General features: G+C 48.4%; 1 protein-coding gene across 1 annotated transcript; it reads left to right on the top strand.

The window, feature by feature from the left end:
* Positions 1–1,111: 1,111 nt before the first annotated feature.
* si:dkey-225n22.4 (collagen alpha-1(XXI) chain) lies at positions 1,112–11,260 on the top strand. The gene is made up of 10 exons (XM_062479772.1): positions 1,112–1,240; positions 6,041–6,183; positions 6,377–6,513; positions 6,814–6,933; positions 7,019–7,322; positions 8,039–8,204; positions 8,997–9,222; positions 10,367–10,540; positions 10,738–10,815; positions 11,214–11,260. Exons 2-10 carry the CDS (start codon positions 6,102–6,104, stop codon positions 11,250–11,252), a joined length of 1,326 nt encoding a protein of 441 aa, XP_062335756.1. The 5' UTR covers positions 1,112–1,240; positions 6,041–6,101; the 3' UTR covers positions 11,253–11,260.
* The last annotated feature ends 43 nt before the right edge of the window (positions 11,261–11,303 follow it).

Raw genomic sequence — 11,303 nt, 5'->3', positions numbered from 1 at the left:
AATGTCTCTAGTTACATGGCTGATTTATGTATGCATTAAAAACCCGTTGCTCGCATGATTTAATTCGCACTGGTGCATTCCCAATTTAATTCTCAAGTGGAATGACTGAACCAGATGTCAGTGTTGACAAAGTTCTAGCCACTTCAGAGCCACTTTACCATAACGTCATAACCACCTGTGTTCTCAGCTTCCCTGGAACTATACCCTGCTTTTATCAAGCCTTCTTTGGGGTTAAGCCTTTTCCATATCACTCCAGCATCCCCCTCCTCCTGCTGATTCCATACGGCCTGATCAGGTCACCGCTGGTTCCAGCCTATCACTATCAGGTAATTCCAAGAACGTCAATGGTGATATTGAATGCTTTCTGTTGATAGCACTGCCCTCCTGTGTTTAAAAGTGGCCATTACAGTCAAATATGTGCATACTGACACTTTCAACAGGAGGCAGTATTGTACCTGATTCAGACTACCTTAGATGCGCACCATAAAATGTGGGTCCCATTTAAAAGAAAATAGTCATTTCAGATCATGAAACTTCTGCTATAAAGCTCACGTGCCTCTGAAACTAAGTTAGAAAAAACGGTTAGTAACACCCTCCATTAAACCCTTACAAATACCAACAAAACTTCAAACATGTTTGGATCTTACCCAACTGTCAACATTAATTCCATACTCGTGTAACCAACGTTGTGTAGCCTACATAAAAAAATGTGCAAGGACAAGAAAGTCAAATAAATCTAGTGTTAAAGACACCATATGTTTCCAGAGGAAAAATGAAATGCAAAATGTGAGCCTGTTCCATATGCCTATAGCCTACAACAAATCCTGAATATCACCGTGTTTTTTTTTGCCGCTGGCAAACACGTAACTAGGGCCTTTCAGTTCGTCTAGCTTAGACATATTTTTCCGATCTGTAGTTATGATCTGTTTTACAACAGGGGTTCTCATTTTTATCATACGTATACCACACATGTCAGACTCAGAAATTCAAAAGCACATTATCACTCTCAATTTCAATTCCTTCGCTGACGGACAAACGCCTCGGGCGTGAGTAACGTCACAGATGCACAGGGTATAAAAACCTTTACATGCCACACTTCCACATGTGGACGGTGTGGGCTCAGTCTCCCCCTAGTGTCCTTATCCCTAACTTTAACATCCACAAACCATCACTCGGCTATCACTCAATTCATCACTTGTTCAGAGAGGAGAATCTTTATATACCACTGAGAACAGCAAAGGTAAGTCTATAAAAACAATCCTATGTTCAACAAGGTAGCTAATATGTTTGTTGTTGCCTAACAGACATAAAACGCGGTAGACTAGTCAATAGGTGATTTGTGAACTATAGGCTAGTTAAGTAAATTAACTATTTGTTTATTTATCACGGAGAAACTGTTACAGAGAAACTACTGTGTTGCCATAAGTCAGAAAGACTTAAACCTCCCGTGCACCGAACATCTGTCATAGGGGTTGTGTATTCATAGTTCTGTAGATGTAAAGTTGACTGCCGGAGGAAGTGCATTAAGGCAGACATAGGTGTTTGAGAGGTGAGAAATAACAAACGCATTTTTACACTTTACAAAGTTTTGCACTTCATTTTGGTAAAAGTTCATTCTGACTCAGGTGTGAAACGTAGCTACTTAAAGCAGATTGGTTTACACATACGGATATTTTTTTCAGTTATGGTATGATGAATCGACGGTAGGCCATGGTGTGTACATGTCCCACAATTAAAATGCTACCCATCTACGCCGCGTTGCAGGCAAAGAGAGAAGTACTATATATAGCCTACCGTAACCAGCCCATACATCTGATTATGCCTGTGTGGTTATATGGCACATTGCACAAAACAGAGCAGGCCAAGCCTCACTCATGGATCTAGCAGCTGGAATGATTATATACCCAGCATCTGAAGAATGCTGTTTAGAAGTTATAATGAGACAGAAATCTGCAGTCCCTGGTTCTATAAAGAGTTTGAGTGGTTGTGGATTTTAAAATGATATGGGGTGTGCTGATTGTCTGAGTCATGTTAAAGTGAGAAATTGCAGCCATAAATGAGCTTTGAAACAGACAAACAAGCTTCAAATGCCTACAAGTAGCAAGAAACATCCTTGAACCGTCCCTGGTAAAAGCGTAGCACAGCACTATTAAGAGGCTGTGATGGATTGGAAGAGGAAGCTGTTAGGTGAGCGCACCAATAATTCGCAAATGTCCTGTGCGGTTCATGGAGTATTCTGAGGTTTTGAGGGTCGACCGCCACGCTGCGCATGTGTCTGTAATCACCTGTGAAATGGCTGTTAGAGCCCTCAGGGAGAGGAGGGGTCTTGAGGGAATACAGCTGTGCTGCCATGATAAATGGAGGAGAGAGAGATAGAGTCAGGTGACAGCTCCCAAGCTGGTAGGGATGGCAGGCGGGTAGACAGGGCCGGTTGAAAGACTAGCCTAATGCAAACTGGCAGATTACATTTATTCATTTTTTCTAGCAGACGCTTTTATCCAAAGCGACTTCCAAGAGAGAGCTAGGTCACCGATCATAACAACGAGATAGCCACAAAACATTGCGAGTAGCCAAAACATGAAGCACACATTGTGAACAACCAAAGTAAGTGCCAAAGGGAAAGAACCATAAGAGCATGTAGTTAACCCTCGTGCTGCCTTCGGGTCACATGACCCAAAGGTTCATAACGAACCATCGTTGTGTTTACCCAATTTTACCCAATACAAAAACAAATAAAAATAATTTTCTTTTAACCTTCGCAATGTGGGGGGTCTGAGACAGCCCAATGGTTAAAAGAAAATGCTTCACTTTGTTTTTGTATGCGGTAAAGTTGTCGCATTACGACGGTGGGTCACAATGACTGATGGGTCAGAACGACCCGAAGATAACACAAGGGTTAAACAAGTTACAATTAAACAACATGAACTGCTATAAGTGCAAGTGTACCTGTGGGAAAAAAAAAGACAAGCAACAATAATAAAAAACAATATATCACAGCGAGTACAAACAATTTTAAATCAGTTACCACTAACCACAAGAGCAACAAGTCTCTGAGCAAGAGTCATTGTGATCCTTGAGGAAACTAACATCGGGTCAAGCGAACCATTCCTAAGTACCGTTGTACTCCCGGAACAAGTGCGTCTTGAGCCTTTTCTTGAAGGTGGAGAGACAGTCAGTGTCTCTGATGGAGGTGGGGAGTTGATTCCACCACTGGGGGGCCAGACAGGAGAAGAGCTTGTGTTGGGCCCGGGCGGTCTTGAGCGGTGGGACCACCAGGCGGTTGTCTGAAGAAGACCGTAGGTGACGGGTGGGGGTGTAAGGCTGCAGGAGAGACTTGATGTAGACGGGTGCAGTCCCGTTCACTGCTCGGAAGGTCAATACCAGGGTCTTGAATCTGATACGGGCCATGATAGGTAGCCAGTGGAGAGAGATGAGGAGCGGGGTAACATGGGAGCGTCTGGGTAGATTGTAGACCAGGCGGGCCGCTGCGTTCTGAATCCTCTGAAGAGGGCGGGTTGCACATGCTGGGAGACCAGCGAGCAGCGAGTTGCAATTGTCCAACTTGGAGAGGACAAGTGCTTGGACTAGCAGCTGGGTGGAGTGCTCAGACAGGTATCTCCTGATCTTCCGGATGTTGTAGAGGGTGAATCTACATGACCGGGAGACCGCAGCAATGTGGGCCGTGAGGGAGAGCTCGTCGTCCATGGTAACCCCAAGGTTCCTGGCAGATTACATGATGGAAAGGGAAAGATATTCCACATGACAACCCGTGTCCCCTGATTGGCTATATCTCAGAACATTGCTCTACTGTTCTGTTCAAAGGCTTAATTTTTAAATAAGCCTTTGCACATTTATATATAGTTTTCACCTTAATGACTGATCTGTCCAGATGCTCAGCATTGAGGGAACATGCCTTGTGGGTGGCTTTTGGTACTGAATAGAAAGTCAGTGTTTTACAGGTATATCAGTATTTTAGTGAGAACCAATGGTGACACTTGGTCTTGTCAAGGGGCAGACAGGCCTAGTCTGCAGGATTGGTTTAGGATAGTACAGTATGGAGTTATTGGCAGTGGTTATAGGACATTCATGAGCACACACAACATGTATTAACATTCATAATGACATATTCAAGAGTTCTTTTGGAAAACAGCTGTGAAATGTGAAGTTGTTAACTGTTCCTCTAATTTATTGACCTATGCTGTTGGCTCAATTCTATTCTCAAGAACGTGATTTACTATGATAGATATTATGTTTAATGTCAGTTTCGCAGGTTAAGTGGCAGTGTAACAGCAATCCATGGTAAAAACCTGGCTGTCAGTCGGGCGATTTATGAGTGAGCAGTTCCCATGCCCGCCTCAGTCCTGCTTGAACCCCCCTCTCCCAGGGCCTGTAGTCAGTTACTGCCTGGTTGTAACATTTTACTGCCTGTTTACTAGACCGCTGGAGTGGTGAGCATAGGGGGGGGGGGGGTTATGAGCAAATCTGGCCCCCTCCACTCTCCCCAGCATCACCTCTCTTCATGCTGCTGCTGCTGCTGTATGTGTTCGTGCTAACCTGCTGGAGCCTCTGAGCGCTCTGGTGTTAACCTCAAGCTTAGAGACGTTTCCAAGTAGCAGGTAGGTTGCTAGTTGAAGTTCAAGACTGTAAAACTGCAACTGTCAGAGCTTTGATCAGACCATTGGAGCATGAGGGAGAAGGAGTGTGTGTGCAAAATAAACAAGCTGCCAGCCTTCTTCAAGCGGCTGCCTGTTTATTTTGGTGTTGCATCCTCCAGCCTCTCTGCTTACATTGTTTTTTCCCCAGCTCCGGCCTGCGGTTGGCATGGCAATATTTGTCGGTGGAATGAAAGTGGGAGAAACGCCACCGAAAACACCGACCACGTGTCTCATGGCATAACGCAAATATCCTCAGGCTCAACAAGAACATTTTTACAAGGGATGGCGCAGGAGTAAAACAAATAAAAAGAGGAGGCGATGTTGGGGTTTGACAGGCGATAGATGTCTTGTTTTCAAAGCTAAGGGGCGGACTGCAGCCACAACACCATTCATCCAGACGCATGCTGGGTTGTTTATAGCACTCTTATGTCTCATTATTCAGTCTGCCTGAGATCTCCATACGCACGTCTATCCCACACTAGGCCGAAACACCTAAAGTGGAGAATCAGAACATCGTGACTTGGGTCAGCTGGAAGCAGCGAGTTAGATCTGGGACAAAAGAACCAGAAAAGAACAACAACAATAAAGGCTAAATGTTGCACTTGACTTTGGGGACATATTCGTGTGGATTGTGTTAGAAGTTTGGCTTTCTCATGGAGAAGAATGATTCCTTTAAAGCCACTTGCTGCAGTAGACTTGTAGATGTCTTACTCGAGGCATCTCACTGACAACCTAATTAATTTCACATGCTACTGCATGTAAGAGCACAAAGTAATGAACTCTCCCCCAAGAGATAAATGTGACATTTTGAGGTCTGGTGTGACAAGACAAACTCCCTAAATGCTTCTTTCTTCTCCTCAACTGACTTCAGCTCCACACAGGATAATTGATGTTTTTCTTCTCTCAAAGATGTCTCATGCCTTCCTAAAATCTCATGCCTTCCTAGCATTATGTGTTCTGAAGTCCAAGCCCTCATTACTTGGCGTATATGGGAAATAGTACGCTAGCAGTTTGTGCAAAGATTTTTTTGTCTGAATTTTCAAAGACTTGAGTGCCAATGAAAACATGTAGCTCAACATCCCAACTGTCAGCTGTTCCTGTCAGGCTAGGACTGGAGCAGACTCCCTATCTAAGACTTCTAAGCTAAAATATTCTCAGTGAAAATGTTTTCTCGTTCTTATGTATTGTTCTCAATACTCTCTGGTTCGATAGAATGCCTTTCATGGACCCAGATACTAACTATGAGTTAACTTGCAGTTGTGTTTAGCAAAGTGGCAGAATATTGGACTGTAGATGATTTGCCGGTTCAATTCCTGCTGTGTATGTTACATTGGATAAAAGTGTTTGTTAAATTACTACATTACTATTATTATTTTCCAAACCAGGGGGCTGAGCTAGACTGAGCTGGGCTGGACTGAGCCGGACTGGGCCTGCTGTTAGATCACCATGGGGTGGACAGTGAACCTGCTGACTGTGCTGCTGCTGTCATCCTGTCTACAGGCCATAGAGGAGGAGGATATCAGAGCTGGTATCGTACCGGCCTGGACCTGGCCTCATATGTGCTTGCTGTTTAAAACAATCATCTCATTTACCCCTCAGACATTATTAGAAGCTTGAGTCATTAACTTGCAGTTGACTGCCTGCCTGCTTGTGTGTGTGTGCATGTGTGTCTGTGTGTGGCCATACGCGTGTGTGTGTGTGTGTGTGTGTGTGTGGACCAGGCTGCAGCACAGCCGTGAATGACCTGGTGTACATCATCGATGGCTCCTGGAGTGTGGGTTACACAGACTTCGACACGGCCAAGCACTGGCTGGTCAACATCACCAGCGGCTTCGACATCAGCTCCCACTACTCCCAGGTAAGAGAGAGAGGGGGGGGAGAGAGAGGGGGGAGATAGAGAGAGAGGGGGGAGATAGAGAGAGAGAGAGAGGGGGGGGGGGAGTTAGAGGGAAAGTGAGGGGGGAGCTAGAGGGAGAGAGAGGGGGGAGTTAGAGGGAGAGAGGGGGGGAGATAGAGGGAGAGAGAGGGGGGGAGAGAGAGGGGGGAGATAGAGGGAGAGAAAGAGTGACAGTCACTCACTCACACTCATCACACACACACACTCACAGACAGAGAAAGACAGAGAGAGAGAGAGAGACTGAGTCGGCCTTGCTTCCAGGTGGCAGTGGTCCAGTACAGTGACACTCCTCGTCTGGAGATCCCGCTGGGCAAACACCAGGGCGGTCCTGACCTCATCCAGGCCATCCAGAACATCAAGTACCTAGGAGGAAACACACAGGTCAGGACCCAGTCAACACACTCGCACACACGCACGCACACACCACACACACGCACATCTATTCTGATTTCCTCTCCCACACCAGACGGGCCGGGCCATCAAGTTCGCCGTGGACCACGTGTTCCCCTCGTCCCAGCGCCTCAGCGCCGTCAAGAACCGCATCGCCGTGGTGGTGACGGACGGCAAGTCCCAGGACGATGTGGTGGACGCCAGCGTGGAGGCGCGGGCGCAGGGCGTCACCGTGTTCGCCGTGGGCGTGGGCACTGAGATCACCACCTCGGAGCTGGTGGCCATCGCCAACAAGCCGGCGCCTGCCTACGTCCTGTACGCCGAGGACTACACAAACATCGACCGCATCAGGGAGTCCATGGAGCAGAAGCTGTGTGAGGGTGAGTGGGATGCAAATATCTCCCACAAGCACTTGAATATGCACATGCACAGGTGTGTGTGTGTACTGTGGTAGTGTGTGTGTCTGTGTGTGTGTGTGTGTGTGTGGGAAGCCACAGGCCCTGTAGCCAGACCCTGGGACATGTGGCATGGTGGCTGGATAGCTTTGAGCAGGGAGCAGATGTTCATATTCACATCACTGCCAAACACACCCTTAAGCAGTAGGATGCATTGTTGAACCACTCACTGTTGGGAAACGTGTCAACAACAGCCAAGTTAGAAGCAAGTGAAAACTTCTTCACAACGGGTGAAGCAAAATAATGACTTATTTATGCGGCGTTGATGTTGTAAGTGACTTAGTTATGCTGCTGTTTTGTGTGGAGGCTTCTCTTCAAACTTTGGTGTCGGCCCTCATTAGCTGCAGACTCTCTCCCCAGACAAGGCTGCTCCAAATGCGCTACATAGGAGCAGCTGTTAGAAAAGCCTGCATTAGTGCCCACTCATCCGTAATTAACTCCATCTCTTTCTTTCTTTCTTTCTTTCTTACTTTCTTTCTTTCTCTCTCTCTCTCTCTCTCTCTCTCTCTCTCTCTCTCTCTCTCTCTCTCTCTCTCTCTCTCTCTCTCTCTCTCTCTCTCTCTCTCTCTCTCTCTCTCTCTCTCTCTCTCTCTCTCTCTCTCTCTCTCTCTCTCTCTCTCTCTCTCTCCCCCCCCCCCCAGAGTCGGTCTGTCCCACGCGTATCCCGGTGGCGTCTCGTGATGAGAAGGGCTTTGAACTGATGCTGGGCATGAACATCCACCTCAAGGCCAAGAAGACTCCGGGCTCTCTGGCCTCGGAGGCCGCCTACTCCCTGACCAGCGCCGTGGACGTCACCGAGAACACCAGGTGGGTGGATGACTGTAGCAGAGGTGGTTCGAGGACAGTGCTGGAGGAAGGACACCTGGGGTGTTGTATAACAGTACGTGATATATCATGTACTTTCTATTGTGGACTTGTTCATTTCTATTAATACAGGAAACAGTGCTGTCTGGGTGAAATACATTGACACATAGACTTCTTTGTTGGTATTCACATATTGTGTTCTCTTAGTGTGACTGTGTAAGTATCTATACATACATACAAACGACTTTGGGTTAGGGTCAGGGTCATCTTTAGCTTTGCGATGCGTCTCTGTGAAGCCTCAAAACATCCCGAAGATTTCCAATGCTGAGGCCACTGTCTGTCACATGTTTGTACCCTTCACAAACCAAACAACAACAGCTCTAAGTCCAGTAGTGGAACACTTGACAGGGCAGTATTCCTGGCAGTCAGAGGGGAAACATTGGCATGGTGAACTCACACCACACCTAGCTGAAACACCCTTGCGGCTTCACAAAGGTTGATTATTCGCAACCAATTGACCCTTTTGGTTTAAGTTAAAGTTTTGATTTACCGTGACTTTAAACAGTTCAGTGGAGCAGTGACTAGCTGTCACAGAACAGGTCCTGTGTGTTCCACACATTCTCATTCTACTGCTTGTATGTTACAGTTGAAAGTTTCCCCCCCCCATAATACACCAGTGTTCTAACGCCTCATAACAAGTGAATGAATGAGGAAACACGGTCCGCGGTATGAACCTGTATCTTCCCCCCCACTCCACCCACCCACCCCTCCCTCCTCCCCCCGCCTCCCCTCCAGGGAGATCTTCCCCGAGGGTCTCCCGCCGTCCTACGTGTTCGTGGCCACGCTGCGTCTGCGCGGCCCGGCGGCCCGGCAGCGGGTGGACCTGTGGAGGGTGCTCTCGAGAGACGGCGAGACCCAGGCCGCCGTGACGCTGAACGGCCGGGACAACACCGTCACCTTCACCACCACCAGCACCTCTCACCTGGAGCAGACGGTCACTTTCACCGCCCCCGGCTTTGAGGTAGAGGGAAGGACGTGTGTGTGTGTGGCTGTGTGGGTGTCAGTGTTGGTCTGTGTGTACCCGTTTGTGTGTGTGTGTATTCATGGGTTCGACCGGGAGTGTGTCAGTGAAGTACTTGCGGGGAGAAACCTTCTTGCACGAGAGAGAGAGAGAGAATTAATCTGTCAGATCTAATCGATAGCTGCTCCTTGTCTAATCAGGTCAGTGAACAAGATAGTCAAAGGTCCTGGAGGAGCGCACAGTTTAGCCTGCAAACCCACTTCCCTCTCCTCTCAGAGCCAGCCACTGCACGCTCACACGGCCGTGTGGGAGAACCAGGAGGATTGGAAGAAAACGTTTCCCTTTTCGGGCCACGCCTCTGTACGAGGTGGAAAGGAGCCGCTGGCGATTGGACACCTGGAAGCTCTCGCTGGTGTTTCCATGGTAGCGCAATCACCATTTCACCCGCTAGCCGTGGCTGCGTTTCCTGTGGGAACTGTCGTGATGCTTACTGAACGTTCCATCGCTGCCGTTTCTGATTGGAGCGTCTCGGTTGGTGTGTGTGCAAGCGTGCGTGTGTGAAGCCCGGTGAAATCAAATGTGTGTGTGTGTGTGTGGGGGGGGGATCAATGCCATTGACAAAGACACAGGGAGAGCACCACCTAACAGCAACACACCATCATGGTCATGTGTTCACACCATCCCCCCTCCATGTTCTCGTACCCTGGCACGTCCAGGTATATGGACCTGCAGTATATCACTAGCCCAGCGAATAGGCAGCCTCCCCGTCCTCTCTGTGGTGAGCTGTTCAAACAGAACGCTTGTACTCGGAAAAAGTACCCCTCTGCCATCTCCCCACCCTGGCACTGCAGCAAACCCAGCCTGGCATCCCTGGCACCACAACCAGTGGCTAGCGCGCCGCAATTCATCCCTTCCCTGAATGCGACTGATTGATAATTATATGGTTCCTCCCTTGGCACTTGAGAGTGGGAACATGGACAAAGGCTCCAGCTGTAAAGGAGGTTGTTACACCAGCAGCTCGTAGTAAAAACCCCACCGCCTGAGACTTACACATTCATGTTGTTGACATCAAAGCCTGCCCCGCCCTGCCCCCACCCACTTGGTGTCGGTCTGTTCTGATTGGACTGTGTGGGCTACCGTACAGGCTCTCTTTGATGGAGGCTGGCACCAGCTGAAGGTGCTTGTGAGACCGCGCCAGGTCGCCGGTTTCCTCGACGACCAGCAGATCCAGGAAGCGGCGCTGGAGACGGCGGAGCCGATCTACATCAACGGGAAGACGCAGATCGCCAAGAGGACGGGGGCAGAGACTTCCGTAGCGGTGGGTGACAGCGCTGTGTTTGTTGTTTTCCTGTGGTTCTCGAACCACTGCCGCACGGGTTCTGGGTTGGGCCTTGTACCGTGGGCTGAGCCTATCGGCAGAACCCTGCAAGAACCTGACTTTACTTGGGCCGTGTCAGCGGTAAAACAAGGTATTACAGATTTGTTTTGTTAGTTTCGTTCTCCTCTGTTGCCCAGGTGGAACTTCAGAAACTGCGACTGTACTGCGACCCCCACCAGAGTGAGAGAGAGACCGCCTGTGAGATCTACTCTGTGGTAAGACCGCGAAGACCGCCGTTGTCTGACAACTTGTGTGGATACCCCGTGGACACGGTCTCGCTCGAAACGCATGTAACTTCCCCAGGCATTGTTTTAATGTATTGAAAAGGAATGACCAAATGACACTACTGGAGGTGTAAAGGCTGCAAGATCCCCCTGCAGTTATGACTGTGTGTTTAAAGAGGTTACACATAATCTTTAATTATCCTCGACGACAGCCGTCTCACCCTCCCAGCGCCGTGACACCTCCCAAATAAGATCTCGTAGAGGAACCGAGATATCATCTCGACACGGAGTGCCGTCTCATTTACAGTCGTCGTCAGGTTATCTCGACAGACAATTAACACATCCCTCCTCTCTCCCTCTCTTTCCTCTTCTCCCTCTGTCTCTCGCAGGATGACGAGAGGGTAAGTGTTGCCTCTCTTCCTTCATGAAACGGGCCTGGGTTTTAATCCTCCGCCTTCTGTACTTTGTGTAGTGGACGT

Source organism: Osmerus eperlanus, chromosome 15 (genome assembly GCF_963692335.1).
Source record: "Osmerus eperlanus chromosome 15, fOsmEpe2.1, whole genome shotgun sequence".
NCBI classification, from domain to species: domain Eukaryota; kingdom Metazoa; phylum Chordata; class Actinopteri; order Osmeriformes; family Osmeridae; genus Osmerus; species Osmerus eperlanus.
Note: the sequence above shows the minus strand (reverse complement) of the source record. Positions and strands in the feature narration are given on the sequence as shown.

Bases quoted from the DNA above. Each gene is read 5' to 3' on its own strand.
- si:dkey-225n22.4 (XM_062479772.1), top strand. From the start codon at position 6,102: ATGGGGTGGACAGTGAACCTGCTGACTGTGCTGCTGCTGTCATCCTGT. The intron at 6,934-7,018 runs GTCAGGACCCAG...CTCCCACACCAG, and splicing joins ACCTAGGAGGAAACACACAG to ACGGGCCGGGCCATCAAGTT. The intron at 7,323-8,038 runs GTGAGTGGGATG...CCCCCCCCCCAG, and splicing joins GGAGCAGAAGCTGTGTGAGG to AGTCGGTCTGTCCCACGCGT.